At 47.1% G+C, this 22,825-nt stretch overlaps 2 protein-coding genes across 3 annotated transcripts in view; one reads left to right on the top strand and one right to left on the bottom strand.

The window, feature by feature from the left end:
- Positions 1–22,825, bottom strand: part of Gycbeta100B (guanylate cyclase soluble subunit beta-1-like) — an 87,598-nt gene that overhangs the window by 44,522 nt on the left and 20,251 nt on the right. The gene's annotated exons all lie outside the window — the stretch shown is intronic.
- Positions 1,601–22,233, top strand: Gycalpha99B (guanylate cyclase 1 soluble subunit alpha 2). 2 transcript variants are annotated; one of them, XM_046632988.2, is made up of 11 exons: positions 1,603–2,444; positions 4,467–4,540; positions 5,223–5,305; positions 13,353–13,698; positions 14,050–14,467; positions 15,933–16,112; positions 17,328–17,466; positions 17,905–18,071; positions 19,345–19,488; positions 21,032–21,186; positions 21,312–22,233. In XM_046632988.2, exons 1-11 carry the CDS (start codon positions 2,226–2,228, stop codon positions 21,505–21,507), a joined length of 2,121 nt encoding a protein of 706 aa, XP_046488944.1. In that variant the 5' UTR covers positions 1,603–2,225; the 3' UTR covers positions 21,508–22,233. The 2 variants fall into 2 exon arrangements, with proteins under 2 accessions (XP_046488945.1, XP_046488944.1); XM_046632989.1 differs by lacking the exon at positions 19,345–19,488 and having other exon boundaries at positions 1,601–2,444.

Raw genomic sequence — 22,825 nt, 5'->3', positions numbered from 1 at the left:
TGTTCAAGGGTAAATGTTGACCGGTGTGAATTCGCGGGATTGAAATTTTGAAAGGGAGAGCCTGGGGCGAGTTTGATAGCCTGCAGCCCCTGCGAGTTCCGGGGCGCACGTTTTCGTATAAATTTTCACCCCGCGTCCGCCCGCGCGGCTAAGGTGACAGGGGGTAAAATTCTGACCGGCCACCTGCAGCCCCGAGAAAATTCCCTGCCTACATTTATTTATTTCTACCTTTCCTTACTTCGCTTTTTCCCCCTTTTTTTTATGGATATCAGACGCTGAATATTCCGAGTCCGGATACCCACACGGATGGATAGTCGCACGTATAGCTGTCCACAAATTTTGTGTAGCTACCCCACCCACGCGTCTCCATGCACGTATACGATATTTATATGTATTACAGATGATCCTGCTCCCATTATTGATTTTTATTCAACCCAACGGCAGAAATGAATTTCCGGAGGGTTAGTAGCTGCCAAGTACGTTCCACCGTCGACTTAGATGGAATGGATACCGCGGGCTACTCGATCCGCGATGGAAATCTAATCTGCCCGCGAATTTACCATTTTTTTTCCGGCAGTCCGATTCTCCTGAAATTATCGCCGCGTTGGGAAATTCCGCGTTACCCAATTAATTTGCTTATACTTACGCATTAATTTATTTTATGCATATTCAAGAAATCTGGCAAAGGACCAAGGTGCCGGGGAGTCACACGTGGGATTAACCCGGGTTCAATTTACCCGCGGAACGGGAAAGGGAGTGACGGCAGAGAGAGAGAGAGAGAGAGAGAGGAGCAGACGAGAGAATTACGGAATAATAAAGTAATTTGTAGTCACGGTTAAAATTTATATGCAACCCGTCGGTGCGTCGGTGGCGCGGCGTCGTTTAACCAGAATTGAGAAATGCCTCGGTATCACCAAAGTCTTATTAAACGGGTATGCGGAGGGTTGCCATAAGCTGTGCACGCCCGTCGGGCGGATCATTTTTCCCTGAGAATATCGACAGCCTGCCAAACTCGATTAGTCTATTAGTCACACTCCGCGGTACCGAGTAAGAGGAGGAGGTTACCGGGGGTGGTAAATCAGTACTATGGTACGAGGGTTGCAAAAAGAAAGAGAAAAGAAAAGAAACAAATCGCGGTACCAAATGACTTTCACCGAGCTAATCGTGGCTTATACTTATATAATATTTCTGTTAAAAGCGATCCAATCGGCGCCGGTTCGCGTGGTGAAACATAATTCGGGGGTTGTGAGAAATAAAAGCGTTTATTTTACACGGTGACGGTCGAGAGATCGAAGTGGCCTGCTGCACGGCAGCTAAGTGCTTCTAAACGCGGGTAACAACATCGGTAACACGAGAGGCAACCACGCCGCCTTCACGGGGGTGGAAATTGGGACGGATGAAGATCAAGGCACGTCGTCGTCGTCGTCGTCGTCGTTGGCGAAGTCGAGGCGGCCAGGGCGTGTTACGCACGCGCACCCCTCTCCTCCTCTCCTCCTCCTCTCGCTCTCTCTCTCTCTCTCTCTCCTCTCCTCTCCTTCCCTCTCCGCCCGTCTCAGGGTGGGTTCGCGCAGCGTTAGCCCCCGAACTCGCGAAGGGTGGCTGCTCGCGCTAGTGGTGGTGACGACGGTGGTGGTGGTCGCGGAGCTGGCAGAACTCCCTCGGTCAATTTTCATCCAGTATGGCGCTACGCGCCTCGTCACGACCGGCGCTGCGGCATGTTGCCATAATACCGCGGCATCGTCGCAAACGGTACCTCCTGGGCCACTTCGAAATCGGCACCTAATAGAAGGGTGCAAGCCAGCGTAACGGGTCGAATTACACCCATGTGTACACCAGTGCGTCTATTTCTTCTCACTTTTGAACCCGCAACGCGAATCGAATAGTTCCAACCGCGTCCGGATTAAACGCCGTGAGTTTAATGACCGCGTCATGGAGACGCGGGGCCGCCGGAGGACAGTTTCAGGAATAATCCACCAGCTGCGGACGGTTTTCAAGAACCCGGGATTAGGGCCGCTGGAGTCACCTGCCCAGATTCGCGGCTCGTTAACCGCGCGGAATTTATAATGGCACATCAGTAAGTCACTCGCTTACTCAGCGGCTGTGATCGTATTCCATGAACATGGTCTCTGCGCTTCGTCGACACAGCTGATGGTGCATACGGGGTGAAGAAGCCGCGGGACAGTACGCGAAGCAGTTTCAGCGAGGCTCGAAGAATACGAGGAAAAATGGCCTGTCCGTTCTCTCGGCGACACGTGCCGGCGACCGGTTGCGGCGATCAGGAGGAACGGCGACCCGGAGATCACAATCATCGAACAAGACCGACGAGACAATCGTCCGTGCAAATCACGTCCTTCGTCGGCGACGATGTCGACGACCAAGAAAACACGCAGACCCTGAACCTGAAGCACCTAAGAGCGGCGGTCCTCGTTCTTACCAATCCCTCGGTAGTATACATGCCTTGCACTTGAAATTCACCCACGATTTTCCCGCACTCCTTTAGCCAGTTTCAGCCCCATTGTCAGAGCCGCTTCTCGTTCCGCTAGGCGGTTCCGTTCGTTCTAGGGTCTCCAGCCGAGCCGCTTAAGCCGGACTTTCTCTGCCTCTCGAGAGGTCCTCGTCCTTTATTCGCCTGACCTCACCTGACAAAAGGACCCTCGCCTCGCTGATCGAGCACCTTGTTTTTCCGTCGAAGGCGCGTGATTCTCGGTTAACTGATTCAATTACCCCCACAATTCCGCCGCGATCCTCGTGTCCGCTGTTTTTCTTCCCGGTTCCTCCTCACCGACAATCCGGTTATCGGAATGGGTAAGTCCCGGGGAAGATTCGCCGCGATTCTTTCGCCGCGCAGTCACGATCCGATAACTTTCCGTTATCCTTTCTGCCGGGCGAAGTCACCTCCCACGCGTAATGAGACGCGTCGAAGAAACCGGAGGCCATCGAGGCGTTCGCCAGATGGATGACATTGCCGGCTGCAGCCGGTGGATTTTCGGATCCGGGACGCTAACATGACTGCGAACTGACAGTCTTTCAGATTATGCATCTCGACGCGGCGAGGAGCTTTTCCCAGACTGAGGGTGAATGATGAACATCGCGAGACGTGTGCGTGGCCCTCGCCTGTCGGTAGATTTGCGCGCTAACAGGGAACTCGCGTCGACTCGCTCGATCCTCGTAAATCAAATCAATCTAACCCGAACGGCAGCCGTATGTAAAACTTGCCGGATCCATCATCGCGGACCGGCCGAAATTCCCCCGCCTGCCGGGGTGAAAGGAAAGTAGATACTCGCGGCTGTGAGTCGCTACCCAAGAATTTATAACTCGAATTTACGTCGAAAAAGATTATTCCAATACGTTGAATTATTTGGAGCAAAGCTTCTGACTTTTCAAATATTTCCATACACGTTAAGATCGAAAGCTTCGAAATCTCTGGCGAACCAACAAAATGCAGATCGAGTCATGTGACAGCTTATTTTCTGAAAAGAAGAACTTTTCAGACTCGTAACAAATGACTGACGAACGCCAAGTTCCATCTGCACATTTATCCATCGTAATTGACGCGCTGATTGAATAGAATTGTAAAACTTGAAATTTTTCAATACAAAGATTTCGGTCACGGCGAAAATTGAAGTCGGTATAATTTTTCAAGGAATTATGCAAGAATTTTAGGGCGAAGGAAACGTTGCGCAAATCCGGCTGAAACCGCGGCCTGTATACTAAATAAACAATATATTCCAAAGGGCAAAATATACCGTAAGATTGTAATTTCCAAGGCAAAGAATTATTATCGAAAAACGGATATACATCATCCCCCGGAGTGTTTTGAGACCGAGAACGCGGGTACTTCGGGTATAAAACGGTTCTTAGGGGGAGAAAATTGTTGCGGAGAAATCAGGAGAAAACTTAGTAAATACACGAGCCAAGTTATACAAGTGCTGATATATTATATATGTATATATATATATACGTATCTATATATGTATACATATCGTCGAAGAGGAAAAAGCTGAAATTGGAGTTGAGAACTTTTCGAAGCTCCGTGAAACTCGAATTAATAGTCATATCGAGTATTCCATAAAATGCAGAAGAGAGCAAAGAGGATGATGAATGAAAGGAGAAGAGAGAATTAAAAAAGGCAAAGTCATTCTGCTCTACGGCGCTAATATTTCTCATTACATTCGTTTCATCTTCTTTTTTATTTTTCCTTCTTGAAATTCCTTCATCACCCCTTGGGTTATACGAGAAGCGTCTGCAAGAACTCGGATTCACGGTGATTGGGGTTGAAAAGTTTTGCTGCACCCCTTTCGCCCCGCGGTGCTTGACGTTTCTTTCTCTTCCCCTTTTCACCTCCGCCTTTTCTCTCCGAATCTTAATCAATGATCCCCCGACTCTCGCCGCGGCGTAACACCTCCGCTTATACGCGACGTTTTCAATTTCGCCCCAATGACTCGCATATTCTCTTCCCTTTTCAGAACGAGGCTATCGCGACGGCTCTTGGCACGGTGGTGAGAAAGGAAAAGCTGCCGCAATCGACGTCGACCGCCTTGTAAGTACAATAATCGTCGATAAATATAATTAATAATTATCAACCCGCGTCCGAATCTTAACGGCTCGCACAAGTGGCGAAGGGTCGGACGAGGCAGCGATTCGATAAAAGGGATGAAACGCGGACGTCATGCGGGTGGGGGGGAGGCCAGGAGACCGGAAATCCTCGTCCTCGTCTCGCCTCGTTTGAGCCCAACGCTCGTCCGTACGATACTGAAGGACAAGTTTCCGGGCAATAAATTCGAAGAAGATCGTATTTTCGTATTTTGCTTGGGGCGGGATGAAAATCTTACCGCGGTAAGAACCGTGACGCGTCGCGTTTCCTCGGGCTTTACCGCGCGGCCGTACCGCAGCGGAAATGGCGCGCGCGTTTCTTTTCTCGCCCCAAATCCGACCCCCGACTTCTGTCTTCGCAGGGCGACAAAGGAGGACGAGGAAGGAGCTACGACGCCGACACTTGGCTCCCGAAAACGTGATCCTAATAGACGATAACCCCCGAGCTTTCTTCTCGGTAGCGACAAACGTTCGAACCTGCCTTGAAAGCGCGGCCCGGCTGCTCAGTTTATAATCGAATTAGCCGCCCTCTTTTCCGTATCTCTCTAATGGATACACCCTCCGTTCGACGCCTGGCTTGTATACCTGTGTTGCTGCGATACTTTCACGAGCCTTTCTCTTTTTTTCAGGAACAAATTACTCGACAACCCCGATACCGATGTTAACTACAGCCTTCTTCAGGACATCTACGAAACCCTGAATTGCAGTTGCGGTGAGACGATCGTTAACTTTTGTATTATTCTTGACGCAACTCCTCGAGTCAAGCAAATTCGATTTCTTTCGTTCAATGAAAATACATTACATCTGCCTGGTCGAATCGTTGTTGGTTAAAGTGGAACAGACCTGCGGTTCCGTGGAATATAATTCAATGTAGTAGATACCTACTTTGGAAAGTTGGAAAGATTGAAGCTGGTCGTAAGAAGTTCAAGTTCCTCTGCAGGTATTCGGTAAAAAACTCTAGAATCATGAATTCCTCGCTGCCCTCATCTCGGTATAATCAGTTCGTCGTTAGAGCTTCTGAATAATTCACTGTATATGCCTAAAAGTCGATACCATTTGGCTACGAGGCTGTAAAAAATGCAGTGGCACTAATTGACTGGTAACTCATCAAGGGTTAGCCAACCCCCTTGAATTCCCCTAACAACCCTCAGAGCCCCCTCAAAGCGAGGGTTAAAATTCTTCGGTATAGAAATTTTTCATCGATCGAATCGTCGATGGTAATTATATTATCCCGGCTATCCGGCGTACATATATATATCTATTTTCTAATTCGCTACATTTTTCTTTCGACATCCCCTCAATTAGCGCGCGACTTGCGTTTCAACGCGTCGAACGATCTCGAAGGATAAGAAAAAAAGCTCTCCGTTGACATTGAAAGCCGAAGAAGGAGCCGGAGGATGGAGAGAGCCACTTTTAAATTTCGCCCGGTTTAAATAGTTCCATTCCGATCCATTTCTCAGCGTAATTCCGTGCCTCCCCTTCTCCCGTCGGCCGTATCCTCCCTCCCTCCCTTCCTTCCGCCTCTCCTCGCGCAGTTAAACTTGAATTATTTTCATCGCGTCCCTCGCGCATTAATAATTTCGTTATGCAAAAGTACAAAGTAAAGAAGACTCGGGGGAAAGAAGACGAAGAGGCCCCAGTATTTCTCCTCTTTTCGTTATCGCGCGATCCCTTCGACCGAGTGAGAATTATGAGAATTATAAATAAAACAAAAAGTAATAACAAAACATAACGAAGAAAATATGTTCCCCTCTTATCTCGCTGTCGTTCGTTTTGTTTGTTTCTGTTCTTTTTTTCTCTCTCTCTCTCTCTCTCTCTTTACAGAGTCGGTTATTTTCTCGCTTCATCGACGTACATTGTGCCATTTTCAATTTTCGCGCGCGCACTCTGCACGGGCTATACACTGCAATTATAACGGGACAGGGATGCGGACAACTTGTACCTTAACGAGGTAAATTATGACCGAAAGCGCGAGCAAACAATTTTACGGGAGTCGGGGTTTACTGCTCTAGCCGTATAAACCGAAACAATAATGATCCTGACGAGTGACGATCAAAGGGAGCGGCGAGCCGGCGGAACGTAACGAATTTACTATTATGTCAATATATAATGGCATCGGGGTGTCAACAGCCAAGAGCTGTATCGGGCGTATTATGCGTATTATCACGGGTTGTTACCGTCTCGCCGAGAGTGCGGGATGCGGTCGTATATGGCTTGTAAACTTGTCGACGAGGGATAAAAACCGGCGTTTTTTCTCCCTCGTTCCGCCACGCTGCGAGGTAAACTTCACCTCGAGATAAATTGACGAATCGAAGTAATTCCTTCCTGCAGTCGGAGGCCTTTTCGGTTCGAGAAGTTTGTTTCGGAGCGCGAAATTTCCCGCTCATAGCGCTCCAGGATTCCCTCCCGGTTTGACAGGGGGCAACTTTTTAGACAGGAGATTGTCGAATTGGACTATTTGCCGAGTCAGTTTACATCTCAGGTTATGGGTTTAACAAGAAACCGCGGCGTCTAGACTCGGCGGCGTTTCGAGGCGTCCCGCTGTTTTCATTTTCATTTTCATTTTCATTTTCATTTTCGCTCAACTCGAGGAAGCTTTTCGGCCCCCTCACACCGAGCTTCGGGTAGGAGAAGGGCTTTTGTTTAACGGTTATAGTGCGGCCCAAGTGGGTTGATTATCGTCTTGTTTCAGAGACGGATAGGCATGATGGGCCTGAAAAGGAAGTTCGAAACTTCCACGGACAGTTATAGGCGGCTGGCGTCGGCATCCTTCCAGCGACCCCGGGGCTAAATTCAAAGTAAAGATGAAAGCGCGACGCGGTGAGTTTACGGACGTGGATGCCTACTGCCAAACTACCCCGCGCCTCTTTTCCGCCCCATTCAAAGCAAACTCGATGGGTACATAAACTTCATTTGCAGACGAGTAATCGCGCGATTTCACGAACCGTGGATTAATTTCATTTTGTTATTTCTCCTTCTCGGCGTGCCGAGAATTTGCCGAGTTAAACAAAAATTCGATCTAATTTTACAACCCGTGTCCGTAAAATCCGAATCACTTTTTATTCATCCACTTCTGCAGTTCTTTATTATTTCGACTGTATTGTAAACTTTCGCGGTAAAAGTTTTATACGCGAGTCTCTTTCACCCTGATTGACGGTTTCGTTCTCCGATTAATAAGGAAAATTTTTTCAGCTCGTTTATTCTGTTCTGAGCATAACCGAAAATCGCAGATAATACTCGTGGAAAAATGATTGAATTGCTATTTTCGTAGAAGACGCTTAGGGCGAAAGGAAGAATAAGGAGAAAAAAAGATGATGCGAAAACACTCAGCGAAAATAAAAGGAACTCCGGTGCCATGTTTTCCTTCCAACTCCAACTCCTCATTTTGCTCCACCGTCTTCGCGACGACGCAAGAATAATTAATCAGAATACCGGTACGAATTAACTTTGACAAATGGAGAAAATGCAGACCCTCGGGTCACGTCGTAATTATTTTTGGAAAAAGGTAAAAACAAAAAATCAATTACAGAAACTACACCGAAGAAATTGGAATCAGTGACCCAAACCAAAGTTCAAGCTTTGCCGTTGTTACACTAATTGTTTCACTCGTTGACAGTTCTGGCTATAAGGGAACGGCTGAGTATTACTACCTCGATCACCGGGGTATCCCGATAATGAATAACGATGAAAATTCGAGGTTGCACGGAAATATGTGTAAAAACGTAGAGCGGGCAATTCGCACCGATACGGCAAATATCCTCTGTCAGAGACAGATACGCTTGTATTCGTCGTTCTAAAGAGCCGAGCTGTTTCTCGAATCCTAAATTCGGCCCGAGGAGGGAATAACAAAACGTGCCCGACTACCAAGCAGAGCTCGAAGCGGTGAAATCCTCGTTTGATGGTCGCGAAACGAGCGTCGCGTCGGATTTTAACGCTCTAGGCGGATGCAGCGCGGGGCGTTTGAAGAAAGTTAGATTGTAAAAGTTAAGTCGTCGTCGCAGATTGCGAGCCGCGTCTTACTGCGAGGGTCGATAAGAATTCGGCTTGCGTACGGCTCCCGTGCAAGGAGTGATTCGCGCCGCGTACGTCCGATTTTTGAAAATTGACGGGGGAGCGGAACCGAGAGATGTATCGGCAATCGAGATAACACGCGAGACGAGCAGACAAACGGAAAGAGAGGAATAAATGCCGCCGCCTACACCCCCGATAAATATTTAACGGTAGCTTTTCCATTTGCGGATTCAGCCCCTCGACGCTCCGATACCTCCGGTATATAATTCTCTTCCAGCTTCTGTCACGAGCGGTTTGGACCGAGTGCCTTGCACGCCTCCTCCGACAAACAATCCGGCCACTTTTTACACGACGATCCAACGAACCTCCCGAGCTAATCGTCGAGCAGCTTGGCTTTTACACCCCAGCCAACCCTCGTGTGTGCTCAGCAAACAAATCAACCTGGTACTTGCTACACAATTACACGCAGATTCAAAGCCTGCCCACCGCGTGCATGGATGAGAATTTATCCGACACTTTCGTGCTCGAGAATTCCTCTCTCTGCCCGCTTTTTCTTTTCATCTATGTATTTACGTACGCGTGTATAAGGTAGATAGTCGAGTGTCAGTCGCATGCACAATTCATACACTGTGTAACAAAGTCTTATATTTCACTACGACTTATAAAAGTGGAGAGGCGGGTTCAGGATTTTCACCGGCCGTTATAGTAGCGGGAAATCCGCGACACGGATATGGAAAAGCTGGAGCTTATATTCGTTTCGACGGGAGTAGAGCTCTTTCTACTTTCCCAACTCTCTCTCTCTCTCTCTATCTATCTATCTCTCTCTCACTCTCTCGCTTGTTCGTTTTCATCGTCGCGATAAATATCGCAATTATACCGTATGCCGTTTTTTCTTTTTCCACTTTATTTATTCATTTATTTATTACCTTTTTTTTATCGCCCTGCACCCGCTGATTTATCGCTCATGGCTTTCGTGTTATACCCACGTTCCCCGCGCGTATAATAATATCGGTGAAATGGAGCAATTTCATTCTTCTTTCCTCGCCTGATATATTACACGCGTGAGTACATACGTACACCCATAACACGCGTGTACGCCAACTGATTTACGATCTTTGGCCCGTCGCGTCGGGTCGCTTGTGTATTTTACATCACCTGCCTAGCTGCGCTCGTGCATCCGCCAACTCTCCGGAAATACACCTTGTGTAACTTTTACGAATTAATAGCTCGAGCTGAGTCAAGCTGTAAAACCTGTCAACTACGCCGAAGGAACGTTTACGACAAACAACGACGTTACGGTTTATATACGCTGCATGGCGATTCATTCTTCGCGAACTTGACAGAGCGGATGAATAATTTGACCCCTCGATCGATCACCGGGAGCAATTGGAAGTACAAGAAAAAAGAAGACATTTTGCTTCGAATCTTAGGCCTGAAATTATTTCCGACGTAAGCGATGAGTTTCTGGGGAAAATAATACACACGGTTCGGTCCTATCAGGGTAAAGATTTTTCAAAAATAAAGCTAACACGAATAATCCTGCCTAATATCGTTTCTTTTTTTTCTTCAATTTTGGAGAAACTTCCTTTTCCAATCCACATTTGCCGTCGCATTTTCGTTTACCTGCTCAAATCTTCGATTCTCTAGGCGATTATACACGCCGAATAGATAATTGGCGAGCGTAGAAGCGATCGGGAAGAATTTTACTGCGCTTCCATCCGTCGCCCCGTCCCATCCATTTTCCATACCGACTGCGAACGACGTTATTCAGTGATTCGTTTAGGATCGGAAGCCTCGCTAGTCGCCGGCAGCACCGTTTCTGCGATGCAAAATAGCCCGTACGGTCCGTAAGCCCGGGCTGCACGGTAAATGGAAGGCATACGGATGCTCGTAACCCAGGAGACGTCTTATACCCCGCAGGTACGCGTCACCCCGCGGGGGAAAAGCGTCTCTCGTGAAAGCCGAAGGGTGGAAAAGGACTTTTCGTCCCGGGGCTCGAGGGGCGGACGTAAACTGGGAAAGCGGTTGAAGGAGGAAAATAAACGACAGGTGGATCGGACTTTTGTACGAACAAACAAGAGCTCCTGTAGCGTCGCTTTGTTTGGCCTATACTTTGCGCCGCGTCATTCTCGAAATAAATGCCCGAGGATTGTCGGGCTCCTTCTTATACATTTCCCGCATTTCTCTTACATCCTTATGCGATATTCCATTCGTTTTACACGTTTTACTTATCGCGCTTCCGACGTGTGCGCGGTCGGAAACGCGTGAAACGAAAAAACGAAGAAGGAATTGGGAGAGCGCGATGCTCATAAAAGGAAAACAGGATGCCGCAAAAGCTGCCAGTCTGTGCGGGAGGAGGGAATGAGATGAAACCTTTTTCGGTCCGGAATGAGGGACGGGGGACGTTTCTCGCGATGAGAACCGCGAAACCCGCCGGGACAAAAGTGTTCCTATATCCATAACCCGCCCAGCCGCCGACCTGGACGTTTTTGCGCTGCACGGCTCGACGGCCACGTGCTATCGAATTTCATCAATCTTTCCTTACCTCGCGCGCGTCGAGCCTGATAGAGGTGGAGAAAATAAAAGCGAAGAAAAAGGAAGCAGAAATTGAGAGAGCGGGACAGAGAGAGAGAGAGAGAGAGAGAGGGGGGGAGAGAGAGAGAGCGATGAAAATGATGCGGGGCAAGAGAAAAACGGGATTTTACGGTCCGATCTCGCGAAACTTATAGTTCATAATTCGCACATACTTGGAAATATCATCGTTTATATCGAGGTAAAACTTGCGGATCGGTCGATCATTCGCTTGCGTCTTTCTCGTTCGACTCGAGATCGTTTCTGCGATCTGTGACATTGATTGTTTTACGTTTGTGAAAAGTGTCTGAAATCCAGCGTCAAAAAGCTGCTGGGTAGAGCTTGGAAGTCGTGCAGCTTTGAAGTTGTGTATTTTTCACGGGTACAAGTAGCCGGAGATCGAAGTGAAAATACCTCGTTCAATTTGACTCAGGGTGAGGGTGTAAACATTTGAAACTGAAGAGGAAAAAGTTGGAGACGTTTGAGATGAATTCGATTGTCAAATTTCAAAGTTTCAAAGTTTCAAAGTTGCCAAGTTTGGAAGTTCGCCTTCAGACCCTGCAGCGACTGATCGTGTTTCGCGTACCTCCACGTACGCCACGTGTCGCGATGACGAGTTTCGTTGTCGAGGCGATGATCGTTAGCGGGGGTTGAAGGGGTGGAAAACTCGTCGGGGAACAAACGGAGCAGAAATTAATTGCAGTAGGCGTGAGGTTGGCGGTTACCGCGTTCGCGTGCCGAATGATTAATGGAGCTGGAACCGGCGGCTGTTTAAAAACCGACAAGACGGCCAGGGAGGGTGGCGATGGCGAGGGGGACGGTGAGATGCGGAAAAAGAAAAACTGGGTTTCCAGGTGCACTCAATTTGCGAGGAGATGAAATTTTCCGACAGACTTGATATCGCGGCGCGAGCTTTCTCCAGACGAAAGCTGTCCGACCTTCGCTCCGCTCCGCATACGGATGCGGAAACGCCGCCCTGCTTGCACCCTCGCAAACACTCATCAGCCTCGAGCTGAAATTGCACCGTGCCTCCTTGATTCCCAGCTTTTTATCCCCCACCCCTCCGGAGCCTCGCACACAAGGGGTTCGTACCTAACTCAGTTTCCGAGTGTCACGGATCGTTTAGTTCGCTCCCCGTGCCCGTTTAATCTCTCTGTATACACGACTCCCGTCCCCCAGGATTTCTGAGTACCTTAATATACCCGGGGATAAACATCGTTTTGGTAACGATCCCTGAAACATTGCCAGTTACTCCGGAAGAAGGAGGCGCGATAAAGGGCTCAAAGTTTCGCCAGGAGTACAGATTCACGCTAATTTGGAGCAACGCTTTGTTGTTGGATCAAGTCGCGTCACGTGACTGTGTTTACGGGGACTCCTCGTTCGGTATCTTAGCATTTCCGAAACCCGCGATTTTTCTTGACGATTTGTTTTGCGCAAAAGCCGAGTGAACAGGCGTATTCGACTGCGATTCATGGAGATGAATCGGCCCCTGCAGCCGCTCGATATTTCACTCTTGAATGCATCCCCTGGGAAGATTTCAGGTGTCGATTTTTCAAACAACCTTATTCAAAGCGGAATCCTTCGGGACGGGGTTGAAGTTCCAAATTTGAAAAGTTCCGAAAGCGCCTTATTCCGGATTATTTGGCGGCGAAACTTGAAGTAAAGAAATCAAATATTAGAAAAATGACAAAATTTCGAACGGTCGGAAACTCGACGGCTCAATGTTTCGAAAATTCAAGTTATGATGGAGAAAAATTCCAAGTAGTTTGCTCAACGAATGGGTGAAAAAAAAAAATCGAAAATCAGAATGACCAGGATTCCGAACGTAAGAATATCGAAAACAAAGAATGATCAAAGTGGTGAAATTTCACCGAGCAGGAAATTCACGGAACTGAAAATCTTCGATTATTCGAAACTTCGCTGTTTCAGATTTTTAAATTTTCTCATTTTCGCACATTCGGAACTTTCCACGTCGGCTTCCGGACCATCCGAAACTTTGATGTTTCTTCAAAATTTGATTTCCCTGCTTCAAGTTTCGCCAGCAAAAACTTCTGAATTCGGCGCTTCTGAAACTTTTAAAATTCGGAATTTCATTACCCCGCCCCAATCCTTCCTTCAAACTTGCGAATCTCAAGGCGATACGATACTCCTTTTACCGTAGAAACGCGTGATTTCAGACACGGATGTAAATACCTTCCTGGACGAATTGGGCCAGGAATTAATAGCGACGGCGTGCGTCGGAATCCTGGAGCGAGCCTTTCGGTGCCTGGGTGATGATTTGTCCACCTTTCTAACGACCCTCGACGGGGTGAACGACGTCGTTCAGCATCAGTCGGGCTCGGAAAACGAGGCCGAGTTCGTCTGCACGGATAACCGAGGAGCCCTCGAGCTGCACTTCACCACCGAACACCCGCCGGTTGCTTACCTTTTGGTCGGCAGCCTGAAGGGTATCGCGAGGCAGTTCTACAACGACAAAGCCGACGTCCGCGTTCTACCCGACGCTTACAATTCCAAATTCTTCAGGTAAGCATACGCGATATGCACACACGCGCATGTGCGTGTACGTAAAAACACTGCGGCGATACGAGACTGCAGAAAATTTCCGCATGCACGTGTTATTATAATTACAACCCTCGAGTTGTGGGAAGAGCTCGGGTCGAATCCCCGGTTTGCCAAACCCATTTCGACGTGAAATTCAAAGCACGCACCGGGGGCTCGTGCTTCGCTCTTTTCCTTCCGTTGTCAAATTTTTATCACGGTGTTTTTTTTTTTCTTTTTCTTCTCTCCCACTTTCTCTCCCGCTACCCTCTCTCGGGACTGAGCACGGTTATTGACAAGCGAGATAAGGCGATGCCCCGATCTTGATGCCCTCAGATATCGAATAACACCGGAAAGATACGAAAAGACGGCGGGGAACGAGCCGGATGACGAAGAAGAAGAGGAGGAGGATGAGGACGAGCAGGAGGAGGACGATCGAGACGTCGTATCGGGCGGCTTCGAACCTTTGTCAAAGCACGCGTCGGACCTGATGGTCGGCGTGACGAGTTTCTGCAAGGCTTTTCCCTGGCACTTCGTCGTCGACCGACGCCTCGAGCTTGTCCAGCTGGGCGCCGGTTTCATGCGGATATTCGGGCACCTCTTCAACAGGCTCGGAATGGACATATCGACCTACTTCGTCTTCAGCCGTCCGAGGGGCGTGACGATCAGCTTTCACGAGATCCTGAAGCGCGCCAACACGCCGTTCGTTCTGACGCTTCGGAAGCCGCCGGGGGTTGAAAAATTCGCGGCCGAGGTTTGAGAAATTTAATTATAAGAAGAAGAGAGGCCGCGACGAGGACCGACGGAAAGGCCGAAGGGCCGGGATCCGTTTAATTCCGGACGTAGGGTGTACATGCCTATAGAGCGCCGAATTTCGCCGAGGATATTCCCTCTTTAGCGGCCCGTGTCGCCAAACTTTTCCTTGCGAGGCGAAAACTTGGCGCGGAGCTCGGCTTTTAACATTTTCAACTTTCGTTGCCTTGATGGTTCCAATTGTTCCGATACAATAATTGCTTGTAATTAATGACCCACTATGCCTGCTTAATTATCGCGTTAAACTCGCGGTTCACCTTTCAACCCCTTATTCCTCTTACACCCCTTCGGCTGTGGAGCCCGCTTGAGCCTCTAAACCGGCTCTACACCGATGCAAAATTATTCATCAAGGTGAAAACGATCAAAAACGATTACCACCGGGATGGTATAACTTTCTGTTAATATCGTATACCTCGGGAAATTGCCTGCCTCGCTCTATTTGCATCCCGGTTATATCAAACAATTCGAGTTCGGGACTGAGGAAACGAAAACTGAGCGGCAGGGTGGAGAACTGTTTGAATATCTTTGATGCAGGGTATCCAACGAATTTGTTGATTCATAACGATGAATTTCAAGTCAACGAGTTTCGCAACTCCACGAATGTGCCGAAAATCCGAGATGTTCCGAGAATTTCGTACACCGATCCTTTACAGAGCGTGCAAAAAGCAAAAGAAGGTACACTTGGAGAAAAAAAGTCACTGAATCAACTAAATGTGCGGTCACGGGCAGCGAAGTAAATATTTATTTATCCGAATTCAAGATCTATCGGTTCAACAAAATGTTTAGTTGATTCAACAAAAGTATCTCGTCGAATTAAGTAAGTATACCGTGTTCGTCGCGCTTCGTTGAATCAAACGAATATCACTTGACTCGAATAATCCCTTCCCTTCGAGCAGGTATGCAGAAGGTCGCGCTTCTCATACGAGCGTAAAAATCAAGGAGACTGAAATCGTACCCTTTCCATTGCACGCCCTAATAACTATACCCATAAACCGACCGAATCGAGGAGTTATTTCACTTTGTTAGTTCATTCCGAAGGAACTTCTCGGTCTTGAATCTAGGCTGTGAAACTTTCCTCGCAAAAAGTCTCTAAAAGCTCTCTTCCACGGTCGCGCGGGGCTCGGGGTTGAAAAACTTGGGTCATTCGATAGGCACTCGATAGACCGAGATTAGATCGAGACGATCTCCGAGACTGAAACGAACTTGTTAAGCTTCACTCCCGCGATCAAAGCCGTTCCTATTCCGCTATCCACCGAGGCGTCCGCAGCCGGAAAATACACGAGCAGTGTATACACGGGCAGTTATTACCACTTAGGGTGGGCAAGGCTCTTTCGCTTTCACGGGGGTCGCCGGCGGTCCTCTCGGAGGAGCAGTTTCTGGGGGTGGCTAATCGGATGTTTTCGCAGGGTCTGGAGCTGAAAGGTCAGATGGTGCACTGCCCGGAATCGGATTCCATCCTGTTCGTCAGCTCGCCGTTCCTGAACGGCCTCGAGGGCCTGACTGGCCGCGGCCTCTTCATCTCGGATATTCCGCTCCACGACGCTACCAGGGACGTGATTCTGGTCGGCGAGCAGGCCAGAGCGCAGGTAAGCCCTTTCTTTTTATATCGCGCTCGAAAAGGGCGGGACGAGGCGATTCCTTTATTCCACCCGACGCGTAGAGCAAAGCTTCGTATCGCGGAATTAGGGAGTTTCGGGACTTTAATTCTCCGCCGAAAGCCGAACACGGGGCGGTCATTTTTCGTCAAACTCGCGAGATCAAAATCGAGATATTATTCTTCCCATCGACCCAATTTCACCAGCGGTTAACCCTCCGAAAAAAATCGCGCTAAAATAACGCCTCTTTCGACGTATAACACTCGACGCTCTTTCGCTTCGTCCCTCCTTCGTTAATAATAAAACCTTTTATGTCTCTCTCTCTCTCTCTGTATTATTTTATTTTTTATTACGCTTCAGTTTTACTTTATTTCATACGTGCTTGTCATTTCCCACTGTATTATCATTCTATTTCCCGTATACCTTCGTACTTCTACTTCATTTGGTTTTACCTCTTTAATTTTCTTTCTTCTTACTGCTTTATTTGTGTTTCTGATTCTTGTCCAACATTTCCATGGGCTTGATAAATCTTATCCATCCATCTATCTAGCTCTCTCTTTCCCTCTCTCTACCCCCTATAATACACGTATACACATACCTTTGACATTTAATTTCCCAGTCTTTTGTAGTACCTGTAAGGTTTGCACTGACGCATCGCGCGTGCGAGATAACGCGATAAGCACGTTTTTGAAAAATCGTTATTGTTCTTCCGTACGTGATGCACCGTAAAAATTCGGCCTACAATCGTTTACTATCCTAGTGGATACGTGACCGGGTCGTTTTTATCGCTGGCTGATCACGATTTCGAGTAATCTCTCGCGGGGGAGGAGAAGAAAATCTTCACCGTGCACCGTCGAGTCGAGAGCTTTCATTCTCTCGAACAAAACGAGCGATCATTACGCATGCTTGAAGGATCACGTTTGTTACGGGCAATTTGACGGACGATGTAAGATAGAAGAATCGTCTGTCTCTGACGATCGGCAATCGTTCCCGTTAATTTAGCTCGCTGCTTTGCTGCGAATCTACGATATTAGATGTACTATATCGAGTTTCAAAACGTAGATAGAAAATAGTATCCAGCAGCAACAGAGATCGTAAAAGGGTTAATAAACAAGACCGAATTTTCACCCAGTTTCCTCCCGTGTTTCCCCACTCGCAAGTAAGTGTACGTGTGTGTGTGTTTGTGTGTTTGTTTGTTGCATACAGGACGGCCTGAGACGACGCATGGATAAATTGAAAAGTTCCATCGAGGAAGCGAACCGTGCCGTAGACGCCGAGAGGGAGAAGAACGTCAGTCTGCTCCACCTTATCTTCCCGCCAGACATAGCGAAGCGTCTTTGGCTGGGTGAGTTTTCGGGACGTGCATGTATTACACGTACGTAGGTACACACATAGACACTCGCAGCGACGAAGGCGGTTCGATGGGTGGTGTAAGTAACGCGAAGCTCGTGGTCGCCCGACTTATTGACCGAGAAAAGGGCGAGAGAATCACACTTGTATCTCTTCTTTACGAGAGATGATTCGAGGATGGTGTTTGGGGGGGAGGGGGGGGGGGGGGGGCAAAGGGAATAACCGATAACCCCGCGAGCGAGTGGATTCTCGTTTTCCGAATTGAACCAGACGACGACGGGCCGAGCGTTACCCGGAGGCCGTAGTACGCCACCCTGACCGAACCGCGGAAAACCCTCTAACACGTATACGTTACACCGTCGTGGTGTAAGCAGATGTATTAATCGCGAGACCCCGCCCCGTTTTATACATATACTTACCCTCTATACATCAGGGGAGCCGATCGAAGCTAAGACCTACGCCGACGTCACGATGCTATTCAGCGACATCGTCGGCTTCACTGCCATTTGCTCAACCGCCACCCCGATGATGGTCATCAACATGCTTCAGAATATATACGAGAAATTCGACATATACTGCGGCCAGCTGGACGTCTACAAGGTACATTTATACATATGGTTCGGCCTATTGTTGAAGTATCGCAGGCTTGGTATATGTACTTTTCACGGGGCGGTTGAAACGGATTCTATTTTTTCTTTGACCGACGCGAATTAATACGAGACGACGGAACAACGCGAACGTTGTTGTTCTTCCTCGTTAGCCGGCGCGGGGAAATGGGATTTTTTTAGTAAAACGAACGAGGCGAAACGATGCTGTGTCACAGCGTCATGCATATATGCATGTCCGTACTCAGACGGGCGCGATACTGTGAAATTAGGATTCTTTGCGCCTGCAGCGACGAAGGGTGGCTGGTTTTTCTACCCGTTCGAAGCATATAGGCGTTCGGTTTACCGTTCGTAGATGGAATTCGGTAAATTTCAGCCTCGAATTCGAAATCGAAGACTCGTAAAATTCCCCGTATAATTTATGTGCTCGCATATTGAAAGCTCAAAGTGTGCGGGAATAACCCATTTATACGTACGTATACTCGCTCCGTAACTCGAGGGATGAGCGCGTTCTTTATAAACGATATTTGGTGAGTTTTTCGCCAAAGTGTAAAAATATTTTCACAGTCACCAAAGAGCGGACTATTCAACGTTTTATCGGGCGCCCCGCGTGTTCCCATTTTTCGGTCCCAACGTTCGGACGGGCCTCTGTTTTCTCTGACAATACCACGGACCGAGGACTGGATCAAGCGTGCCTTAAAGTCTGATGGGGAAAAAAGTTCGCGATTAGAGATACCCTGTACAGAAGCGGCTGCCGATACCCCGGGGGTTGAAACGCGCTCGTTTCTAAGGGGTGGATGAAAAATAACTTTGAAAACGAATAAAACTCGATGTTACTGCACGGGCCCTCGGCACTTGAAGAGCGAAGGATGGGATGTAATAAAAGCGTATATATCGTACTAATTCGACAATTGCCTTAATCGGGAAAAAAGTTTCGAGGCGCATAAATTTTTTCACGACTTTTATCATCATTATTGCTGTCGTAGTTATTATTATTATTGCACGCGCGCCGAAGCGAAACCGCACGGCGGCATAAGTACACAGGGGTAGGTAGATTATTCGTCGACAACGGGGGATTCCGTTTCGCGAAGAAATCAATAAATGGCTGCAACGAACGGTTTCGGTGTCGTCGTCGTCGAGGCGAAATGGCCGATCGATCGGTAGTCGAAATGAGCTTTCCGAAGCGGGGCGGGCGGAGTGAATAATAACCCGGTTCTCGGGCATAATACCCATAGCCTGCACCCTGTCGGATGTTTTGTTCGCACCAGGTCGAGACGATCGGTGACGCCTATTGCGTCGCCTGCGGACTCCACAGGAACACGAAAACGCACGCTCAGCAGATCGCCTGGATGGCCTTAAAGATGATCGAGACGTGCTCTCGGCACCTGACGCACGACGGCCGACCAATAAAGGTGAGAGGGAAGAGGTCACGGACTAATTACCGATGCCGCTGCCAACCATTGATCGCTCATCCATTCCATCCATCCCATCCATCCCTTATTCCTGCACGCCTCGCGCATTCCGCCGTGCCGCCTTATTTATTTATCGTTTTGCGAAGGTGGGTCGAAATCGCCCCTGACGAAGGACGAATTCTGCGGCTCCTCGAAAGCTCGACGAGCAGATCGGTGCAGGGAGCCCTAATCGCGACCGGCATGCCGGTAACTTATGAGGAACGCGTGCCTTCGACTATCGGGATTCCATTCCGCGGTACCTGTACTGAATTTCTAGCTAACTGCTGCCGGGAACACGATTACTCAGAGTTCATCGGAGAGTTGCGGTGTAACGGAGGCCGATTGTATTTCCGAAATTAGCTGGGCCAACACGCCGCGGGGTCAACGATTGTGGGTCGGGTTATTACGCCACGCGAATCGTCAGCCGCCCGAAGCTCGCTGCGTCCAGCGATGCCCACTGAGCTAAGAATGATAATCGAGGCCGAATGATGATCAAACGCGACTCGATTGAATCGGTAAAAATTAATCGATTAAATGATGAATCGATTGTTTCCTATTATTTTTAAAACGGTGCGTGTTGAAACAAAATTTCGTATATTTCGGTATGCGGTCTTGAAAACGAAAACGTTTTCTGGCAATTTATAGTTTCATTGAAGAGATTTTTCGATTTCAGGCAAAAATATTCATTCAACTTTCACTTATTATATGAAATAAGTACAGGGTAAGTAAGACAATGACGATAATTGATACGGTAAGAGTAAAAAACAAAGACCGATTACGAGGAAAAATAATCGATTATACAGGATTAATCGGAAATCGGTTATTTTTGGTCTTATCGCTGCCAATCGGATCGATTTCTCCCGTACCATGCGGAAGCCTTCTTCACTGTACGCTGTAGCAAAATTCGATTCTGGACTGCGCTCTCCTGCCGACAATACATCGGGTTTATGAAAGTTTCGTGAAGTTGTTTTCTTCCTATTTATTGTCGTCCGTGATATAAGCTCGTGGAAAACGGAGAGAAATATTTTTCGCAAATTCGTAACTCAGGCCTAAGAAAATTGCGAACCAGCAGTTTCGACCTTCGTATATAAAAATATATATATTTTTCGAAAATAACGAAGCCGTGAAAAAATTGATCGAGTATTGATCGATGGGCGAAAAAAGGTTCCGTCGTCGGGTGATCGAGAAAAAGAAGCATCGTCGAACCGGAGAATTGCTCCATAATACCGGAATGATAACGGAACGATAATCGTCTCGTCTGGAGAGCGTTGAGAATAAAACGCTTTCACATATTTTTTCTCATTGTCTATTGGCAGTCGGCCGTTTATCTCAAAGTGGTTTCGCCTTTATTTCACATCATTTATTATACTTTTACCGCAGTACACGACAAATGTCCAGCTTCCAATATAACACAAATCTTGTCCTTCTCTCATCCTTTCGCGTACCTACGTTACCTATCGATCGTAGTGAATTCCCAACCAAATGTGTCGCGACGTTATTTCAGATGAGAATCGGCATTCACACGGGGACGGTGCTCGCGGGTGTCGTTGGTAAAAAGATGCCACGCTACTGTCTTTTCGGGCACAACGTCACGCTGGCGAACAAATTCGAGTCAACCAGCGAGCCTCTGAGAATCAACGTCAGTCCGACGACCTATCCGTGAGTGTGTTCGGATTAAAGATTCAAATTTGAGAAACAAACCGACTTACATGATACGTAAATCGAAACAAGTCTGGATTTCAAGCTTTTTCCACCCTGTAAAATCTCCCCTCCTTTTGCCGCAGATGCCTGACGGAGAGAGCCGGTTTCATCCTGGAACCAAGGACCAAAGACAATCTACCGAAAGAAATACCGGCCAGTTTACCGGGTACGTGTCACTTCTTGAACGGCTATAAACACGGGGATGTCGAGGATGACGCCCCCCTTGACGATCACGTAAACGCGGCCCTGGAAGAGTTGGGCATTTGCAACGGCACGTAGAAATCGACCTGCCCCCGATATTATACATACCTACATGTATACACCTACGCAATATTTGTATAGCTATCAAGATCGTACAGTACCAAGGGTTGTTACGCGTATATCTGTACTACATGTATATACATAGGATATGTATGTCATACTATATTATGCAAGGATAATTCTCAACTAATGCACCACGCTAAATTATACTATCATAGACTCACACCGTCGTATGTATGTATACACATTATATACTATTATTAGGTATACCGTGTCGCTAATACAACAATAACAATAACAATAATAATAATAATAGTAATAATAATAATAATAATAATAATAATAACAATAAAAATAATAATAATTCATAACGACATCGTTACGGTGTTATGTAATGATAAATATCCAGCGATTGAGTTGACATTGGAAAATAATTAATGACGGATGAACAATGATACCGCAAGTAATATAATTTAACTAAATTTAACAGTAACGATAATTTGGACAAAGCATAGAAAAAAAATTAAAAAATCAAAGCAAGAATATTACGTGTAAGCGTAGGCAATAAATCAGCGTAAGTTTCCCTTATGGAAAAACTGTAAGGCCAGATTATAATTGACCTGAAGAAATATTGCAAATATGTTATATTATATGCCGATACTATTTATACGCAGAGTTTTACGGTAAATGGATATTGTATAATGTATAAATGATATTATTATGAATAAAATGTGCAAACACTGATCGCTGTCTCAACCTATGCGCAGTACGTTATTTTTCAGCACTTTTCGCGTGACAGTCGTTTTAGGTATACAATTGTAGACTAATAAGACTTCTCGATGGCATTATGCGGGGAAAATTATATACAGCGACCTTTTTTATCGACCGAAAAGCTAGGCGCGTTTCACTTTGCCATCGCATGAAAGTTTCGCATTCGTTCCGTTCACGCTGTCGGTGCACGAGCAACAATTGAATTTCAACGGTTCAACAGAACGAACAAACTAAACTTAGCATATACTTTTTTCGAGGCGAAGTCAGGGGTGAAGATTTAAGAGGAGTTTCATTTTACGTTGCAAACTGCGCAGCATTCCAGCTTATCAATTATCCATTATACATTATTGTATACGATATTGTCGCTATTTTTTCTACACATCAAATCTAAGCCGCATAAAATTTTTTATTTGAATTCTAATGATACCAAACTATATCGATGGAGCAAAAATAACGATAGTTCCATCATTAGAGCGAATAAAAAGATTCTCATGAAAATATATTTCAGACGAAATCTAATGCACGTGCTGTGCGTACAGTACATTCCAGATTCAAAGAATGCGTT

Source organism: Neodiprion pinetum, chromosome 6 (genome assembly GCF_021155775.2).
Source record: "Neodiprion pinetum isolate iyNeoPine1 chromosome 6, iyNeoPine1.2, whole genome shotgun sequence".
In the NCBI taxonomy this organism is placed as follows: Eukaryota; Metazoa; Arthropoda; class Insecta; order Hymenoptera; family Diprionidae; genus Neodiprion; species Neodiprion pinetum.
The sequence above is the reverse complement of the archived record's forward strand: the minus strand, read 5'-3'. Positions and strand labels throughout refer to the sequence as shown.